Source organism: Nanorana parkeri, unplaced genomic scaffold (genome assembly GCF_000935625.1).
Source record: "Nanorana parkeri isolate BGI_ZX_2015 unplaced genomic scaffold, ASM93562v1 scaffold11, whole genome shotgun sequence".
NCBI lineage: Eukaryota > Metazoa > Chordata > Amphibia > Anura > Dicroglossidae > Nanorana > Nanorana parkeri.
This window is the reverse complement of record NW_017306279.1, coordinates 3,205,464-3,213,157: the sequence shown is the minus strand read 5'-3', so window position 1 is coordinate 3,213,157 and position 7,694 is coordinate 3,205,464. Positions and strand designations below refer to the sequence as shown.

At 39.9% G+C, this 7,694-nt stretch overlaps 1 protein-coding gene across 1 annotated transcript in view; it reads right to left on the bottom strand.

The window, feature by feature from the left end:
• Nucleotides 1–7,694, bottom strand: part of USP34 (ubiquitin specific peptidase 34) — a 135,972-nt gene that overhangs the window by 95,996 nt on the left and 32,282 nt on the right. The window contains exons 8-13 of the mRNA XM_018555855.1: nucleotides 7,138–7,199; nucleotides 4,135–4,216; nucleotides 3,942–4,034; nucleotides 3,644–3,769; nucleotides 2,562–2,691; nucleotides 2,260–2,390 (exon numbers count right to left, since the gene is read on the bottom strand). Of these exons, the coding sequence (XP_018411357.1) occupies nucleotides 2,260–2,390; nucleotides 2,562–2,691; nucleotides 3,644–3,769; nucleotides 3,942–4,034; nucleotides 4,135–4,216; nucleotides 7,138–7,199 (624 nt within the window). The remainder of the gene's footprint in view (nucleotides 1–2,259; nucleotides 2,391–2,561; nucleotides 2,692–3,643; nucleotides 3,770–3,941; nucleotides 4,035–4,134; nucleotides 4,217–7,137; nucleotides 7,200–7,694) is intronic.

The following is a 7,694-nucleotide window of genomic DNA, read 5'->3' as shown; positions in this document are numbered from 1 at the left end:
TGTCGAACAAGCAGGCCACTAACCCGCCGAGAATCATACGATTCTCTGCGGGTTTTCAAGCCTGCTTGTTCGATGGAAGACGTGCGACCGTACAGTAGAAACGGTCGCACGCCTTCCATACACTGTACGATCGCGGGATTTCCCGCGATTCTCGTACGAGAATCGTACAGTGTATGGGCACCTTTAGACAGTTTAAAAGCGAATAGCTTTTTCTGCTCTCGCTTTAGAACCCTCAGAATGCCCTGTGATATCAGTGTCATGGGAGTATTAAACGTTAATTTGTGAAAAACAGTAGTTTTAAAAATGTATAAAAAAAAATAAAACTGGCCCCCCAAACCAAACCATTCTAGTTTCCCATCAAACTATTTCTGCGTCTAACACCGGAACACAGCGGTGTCAGTTTCAGCCTGAGCTGAGATCATCAGTGGACTCGCTACTAGTGGACTGAGCTGAATAACACATACAAAAAGGTGACAGGAGGCCTGTGAGTGAGTGTGCCAAAAAGAGCAGTCACCAAACCAAGATAAGCATATTTATGTCATATGCCAAAAAGCTGAATCTAAAAAAAACATATGTTATAGTCATTACTACGGATCATCAAGTGGTTAGCACCAGTGATCCAAAACTGCTAAACCAATATAAAATAGAGAAATCTACTTTTCGATGGTTATTTTAAAAAGCCTTTGATCCACCAAAAGGTTCAGTACATAGGTTTTTAAAACTTAAAAAATGGGTCTTTCCACTAAGCAAACTATAACTAAATCCTGGAAATCCCTTACACTCACGTTTTCGTTTAGTAAACGTTAGGATGCAAAAAGACCCTAATTATTTTGCAAGCTTTTGAAAAAAGGTGGGCCACCTGGGTTAAACATAATCCCCCCACAAAAGGTGTCTCTTTCAATTATAGTTTAGTGTGTAGTGTGGAGGGGCGACCACCTTCTGTTGCACCAGGAATTACCTCCTTTCCAGGTCCCAGGCCCTTTATTCCCCTCCACCTCTTCCCTCCTATCTCCTCTATCTTTCTCCCTCTTCTAGATCTGTCTTTTTACTGGTATTTTTTATTTATTTGAAGCATTGAGTTATATAGTATAAGGACACATTCCGTCTAGTCATTTCAATGCCCAACATACTTTAACCCATGCCCTCATGGGTTGGGGTGGAGGCTGGGGAATTGTTGATATATGTGTGCCTATACAAATGACCAGATAAAATGCATCTGATGACCAGATACAATGCATGTGTTGTTTTGAAAAATGTAATAGAAATTGAAAGCAAAAATGGGCCTTTTATTAAAAAAGTATATTTCACATGCCATATCATAGCATTCCCCAATCACATCAATATAAGGGCTAGTTTACAGCAGCCCCAGTACGTTCCGGCCCCATTCGGTGCCGAACCGCACTGGATCGCATTCCAGCCCACTCACTGCGTTCTGGGGCGGGAGGGGGCGTGGCGGCGCATTGAATTCAATGGCACCGCAGCCACACAACCCCGACCGCAGTGTGAATGCCCGCACCGGAACGCGTGGCACATCAATGCTTGCCTTACGGTACGGTGTGATCAGAAAAAATGTAGCACACACTATTGTTTCTGAGTGCACCCGACCGCAACGCAGGCATTGATGTGCCACGCATTCCGGTGCGGGGACGATCACACTGTGGTTGGGGGCGTGGCTGCGGTGCCCTTGACTTCCCCTAGCGCCCCAAAACGCAGTAAGCCTACCGGTATGCGATCCAGCAACCAATTGTGCCGAAAAGCACTGATGCTGGTGTGAACTAGCCCTGAAGTGTAAATAAAATGCTGGCCAAGTAAACAAAAACAAAAGAAAGCAAGCTTCAGCTTCTGATATCTCGTGAGATCTAAAGCCAAGGTAGCCTAGATCACATGGTCTCTAGCTACCATGAGCATTGTGGGTCTGTTTTATGTTTGTAAAGTCTGCAGAGTGTATTATTTTCAACTAGATCAACCTGATCTTGTAGACTTATGGTAAAGAAGAGAAGAGCAGCGAAACCGTCACTGTGCAGCACTACTAAGCAGGATGCAGAGCTTGCATATTAATGGTCATATATAGCTGCCCTTCATATACATATATTATCACAAACTTTACATAGATACTAGGTCTACAAACCATAAAATTGACAATTTTCTTTCTATTAAAGGAGAACTGACAATTTGCACAAATACAACTTAAGGAGTCCATTTAAATATAAAAATATTCAAAAGCAAGAGGGGGGAAAAAAATGTTCAATAATATATTACCTCTGTATCTGAAAGTCGCTGCTGTACATGCTTAGATCTGTTCAAGATTTGTTCATCCATCTCTATGTCACTTCCGCCACTGTGGTGAGTGTCACTGTTGTCGCTGCTCTGAGGGCTAGCTGCTGGCGAACCTATAAACATTCACCCAGGTTTATCATTTTATTAGTAGATATCTCAGCATTATATGGTACCCTATATCAGAATGTAAGTAATATGATACAATCACACAAAACCATTTGCAAACTTTCAGTCAGTATTGTATTTAATTATTAAATTCAAGAAGAAATTGTGGCAGGACTTACCTTTCTTGTTGCCCATTGGTAGATTAGTATTCAGTAACGATGCAAAGGAGCTCTGTTTGGAAAGCTGGGCTTTAGCTGCTAGTGCATTGTTCCACAGAGCTTTAATCAACATTGAAGCCAAATACAAGGTCTATAAAAAGAAACAAGTTCCTTTTAGCAGAATACTAGTGGCTCATGATCAAAGGACACAAAAGCACTGCCCAAACATATGGAGGTTTCTGTTCTATATATGCCAAAAACTTCAACTAGTTATACTAGGAAGCAATTCTTAAGACTATCTAATTAAACCCTTTCATTGGCATTTTTAACATGCAGAAGGAACAATACAAATGGAGAAAATGATTTGCAGTACTAAAATGCATGCAACAGGTCCTAGTCTGGGTGAACTTGTCTTTACATTTAATATCCAATCATGTGCTAGAGAACTAATAAAAAAGAAAATAGGATTGTTGATTAAAAAGTGAACAATGCTGCATCTTATTTACTCAACTCATTTAACATTTACGATGTTAAAAAAAATGAAAATGAAACATCTTAAAATGTTTTTACGTTTGTTTTAATCTAATGTATATACTGTATATTAATTTTTGTCATCTCCTTTAGAGTCAACAGGCAAGGATTTAGGCCAGACCAGACCAATGAAGGTCACCACCAGGACACATGGAAAACAATAGTCTTCTGTATGCTCTGTTTGCACCAACGCAGCCTATATACATACAACACTAGCAATAAAGTGTTCTAAAAATAGGGTAAACAGTGACAGCTCCAGCAGTGTGCAATACAACGCACACTCCCTGGGCTGCCACAAGGCACTAGCCTGTCTGCTAAAGAGCAACCTTTAATGGACAGACTAGTGTGAATGGGCCCTAAGGCTTTTTTTTTCACATGTCTTTTAAAGACTCATTAGACCTTCTATTGTATAAAGATTGTTTCCACACCTCTAAAATTAAGCTAAAGTTGACCTACTCAAGTTTAGTCAGAGTATAACTCAGCTCAGTCCAAGATTTCAATGAGACAGAACAGAAATCTTGGGTAACTTTTTAGCTAATCCAGAGTAATACCGGTTTTCTGGTTCCACTTACCTGTTCTGTATGTGCACTGGGATGAAGTCCAGATACCAAATTCAGGAGATGTCTCAGAGGCACAGGATCCAAGTTTTTAATCAATGAGGGAAACAGATCATGGATATAACGACTACAATGTTTCAACTGTAACAAAGGAAGATAAAAGTTTTAGCATTGTCAGACAGGCAGGTGATCGGATACTCCAATTATTTATAACCGCAAATATATAGATATCTATAGATATCTATAGATATCTATATATACACATATACATATACACACATCTTCCAATACTCGGAAAAGTAATATAACATACCTGTGCAGCTACCCAGATACAGTCAATGTGCTGAGTGCTCAGCCGGCCTTCTGCTGCCAGAAAGTTTAGGATAACTTGGCACTGTTTGATGATCTGGAAAAAGAAAAAAAAATCCCCAAAAGTGATTGTATATAAAATATTTGAACTACGAATGAAAAAAAAAAATGTAACTGTAATAAATCAATACACTAACCTCAATGTGTAGGTTTGGTCCAAAAATATGTTCCACCACATTATTGCTGATGAGCCAATCTGCAAGCTCCTTTGCAATGGACCTGAAGCCAGATAATAGTTTAATATTTATTCTAAAAAGGTGCACCGAAATGAAAATTTTTAAAACAAAAAAAAAACCCCGTCAGGCCGAAACCGAAAGTACATTTTTTTCCCCTAACCTTTTTAAATTTTTTAAAATATTTTATCTTTTATAAACTTTTTAATTTTTTTTATATTTTATTAATTTTTATAAATCATTAAAACATTTTAACTTTACTGCTGGGGGCTTCGATAAAATATCAGGAGACCTCTGATATTTCCCTTTTAAAATAGGAAAAGCGATTGGAGGACATAATCTCTTTTTCTGCAGCCCCTGTCATAAATGAACAGGAATCCGCTATACAGAGTGTTACTTGTGGATATAGTATGAGTTACTATGTACATAATTATGAATGAACAGGAAGTGATGTAGATCACTTCCTATTCATTCATAACTGGTACATAGTATGAGTTACTATGTCCAGTTATTTACAGTCAGCTATCAGCTGATCGCTGACTGCTTGTACCGCTCTCCATCCTGAGGTGGCTGTGTGGGGAGGAGAGCTTAGTCTATTTTGACTACCGATTCGGGCTCCTGTGACAGTGCATGGCTGTTTTTATATTTTATTAATTTTTATAAATCATTAAAACATTTTACCTTTACTGCTGGGGGCTTCGATAAAATATCAGGAGACCTCTGATATTTCCCTTTTAAAATAGGAAAAGCGATTGGAGGACATAATCTCTTTTTCTGCAGCCCCTGTCATAAATGAACAGGAATCCGCTATACAGAGTGTTACTTGTGGATATAGTATGAGTTACTATGTACATAATTATGAATGAACAGGAAGTGATGTAGATCACTTCCTATTCATTCATAACTGGTACATAGTATGAGTTACTATGTCCAGTTATTTACAGTCAGCTATCAGCTGATCGCTGACTGCTTGTACCGCTCTCCATCCTGAGGTGGCTGTGTGGGGAGGAGAGCTTAGTCTATTTTGACTACCGATTCGGGCTCCTGTGACAGTGCATGGCTGTCTCCACCCCCACATCGCTCGCCATCCTGATCAGTCAGAGGAGGCTGAGGGGAAGACACTTTCTCTCCTCCCCGCTGGATGCTGGGCTGTGTCAGCGGGGACACAGTGCAGCGCCCAGCTAGGAGGAGAGAAACTAAGGATGCACCGCAATTTCGGCTAAAAGATCACACTTTCTGCATTTTGTCAAAAGTGCCTTTTTCGGCCGATATGTTTCGGCGGCCAAAATTTCGGTGCATCCCTAATTTATTCCTGGCATTACCCCAGTCAAACAATAAGGAGCTGATTTAAAACAAACAAAGCAAAAATGTGGCTGCAACTGTCAAACAGCCAAATCCTTGTTTCATTCAACTTTTACTCCTTATTGCATGAATTAGCCCAAAATTAATGAATGAAGAAAGACTAAACAGCAAATTTCTAATATTATGAATGCAACCATAATTGAACGAACGGTCAATTCTCCTCAAACTAATATGACAATATTGGAGATATGCTGCAGGCTAAATTATCTACAGCTTTTCTCAAGAAAAAGGTAGTGAAGAAGTCTCCACACCTTTGTAACCATGTGTTGCCATATGCCACTCCCATTATAAGAGAGTCACTCACTTCCTGATAGACATTGATCTTCCAATTATGGAGAATGTAGCCAGAGAAGTAATATTCCATTGTGAAGGGAGGCAAAGATTGGAAAACCTCACATTTGGTGTTTTTTAACAAACAAATTGCAAGTGATGCCTACATGCCCACAATCATGAATAGTATACCGTTTACCACTAAAGTGGACCAATTAAAATTCACCCTCCCACATGAATTAACAGGGTATACAGCAAGGAGGCACCAATCCAGAAGCTGCAGGATAACAGCCTCAGTGGCATAGGTGCAGCCAGGTTAAGGTGAGATTCCTCTTCAGATAGATTGTAGATTTGGACAGAAACCAGCTCCCAGTATAGAAAGGTTGTCCTTTACCTAGGGACACTAGAAAAACATTTGAGGATCTCTGGGAGAGGGAGGGATTTTAGGGGCTGTCCCACTATTATGTTTGCCAGTGTCCAAGGCGGCAGCATACATAAAATACTGGCTAAAACAGTTACCTGTATAAGAAGCCAGTAAATACTTAGCTTTCCCAGTTGCCAGTGGTGCAACACACAGCTCTGATCACTAGAACTGGTCCCCACAAGTCCGCTGTTGGAGAGATGTTTAACATAAGGTTACAGGGAGAAACCAGTGAAAGCTAAGCCGCAAGGATTTCAGGAGATCAACACTCCCAGAAGTGTCAAGTTTCCCAGCAGACTTCAGGGGACCAGTTCTAGTGATCAGCGGCATGGGCACTGGGATTGGTGAATATTTAATGCCTTCTATATGAGGTAATGTGAAAGAAGGGGGAAGAGGAGGGAGGTTAGCAAATATTGCTCACAACAGGTCCACTTGAAGTAAAGAAGAACCTTTCATAACAAAGAAAAAACTACTTCCTCACAAAGTAAAAAAAATACAACTCCAGTGTGACAAAGATTGTGAGTGCATCATCTGACTAGAGATGACAAACCCTGGCTAATAGACTTTCAGAGAGACTGCAAGTAGAGCCAGCAACTGTATACGTGAATTATAGCCACCACCATACACATTTCCCAACTATACAAAGTTTTTTAAAACATTAACATACACTGATAAGTTTATGTACTTTAAGTCGACGGAGAAGTAAGGCAACTACTGTGACTGCGTCAATTTTTATACACATTGCTCGTCCTGCAGATGGTACTGTGAAAACTGCTAAATAAACTTTATTGGAGCCAATAACCTGACATAACTTTAATCCTTCTGTAACTATTAGGACAAATACATAGACAGCCTTGAAGTTTTTCCCAAACACAAGCCAAATATAGAGTGCTTAAAAAAAAGAATGCACTTACGTCTCTGTGTCAGATACCAAGGACTCATTGTTGCAGACATCATTAAAAGTATGAAGTTGGTTCTATATAAAAAAATAAAAAAAAAAAGAACACCCCTATTAAAGAAAATGAACATAAAATGAAACAATACACCATCTAAAAGGCTGGACGAGAAATTATTTGCAAGATTACAAAGTATATTAACTCATGAAAACAGGGAAATGTGCAAATGTTAAAACACAAATGGATCATGAAGTGTTAGAAAGAATATCTACAGTATATCACATATCAGAATAGGTGCTATGGTCTAGAGCAGGGGTAGGCAACCTTAACTCTCCAGCTGTGCTGAAACTACAAATCCCATCATGCTTCTTGGAGTCATGCCTGTGGCTTGCAATGCTTTATGGGATTTGTAGTTTCAGCACAGCTGGAGAGCCAAGGTTGTCTACCCCTGGTCTAGAGCCTTGGTTCTCGTGATCCAAAAGCAGGTCGCGACCCCGTTTTCAGTGGGTTGCCGCGTGCCTTCCATTTTTCTAGGCGAGAGGCTCCTCAGCCTCTCCCTGGCGCAGCAATATTTA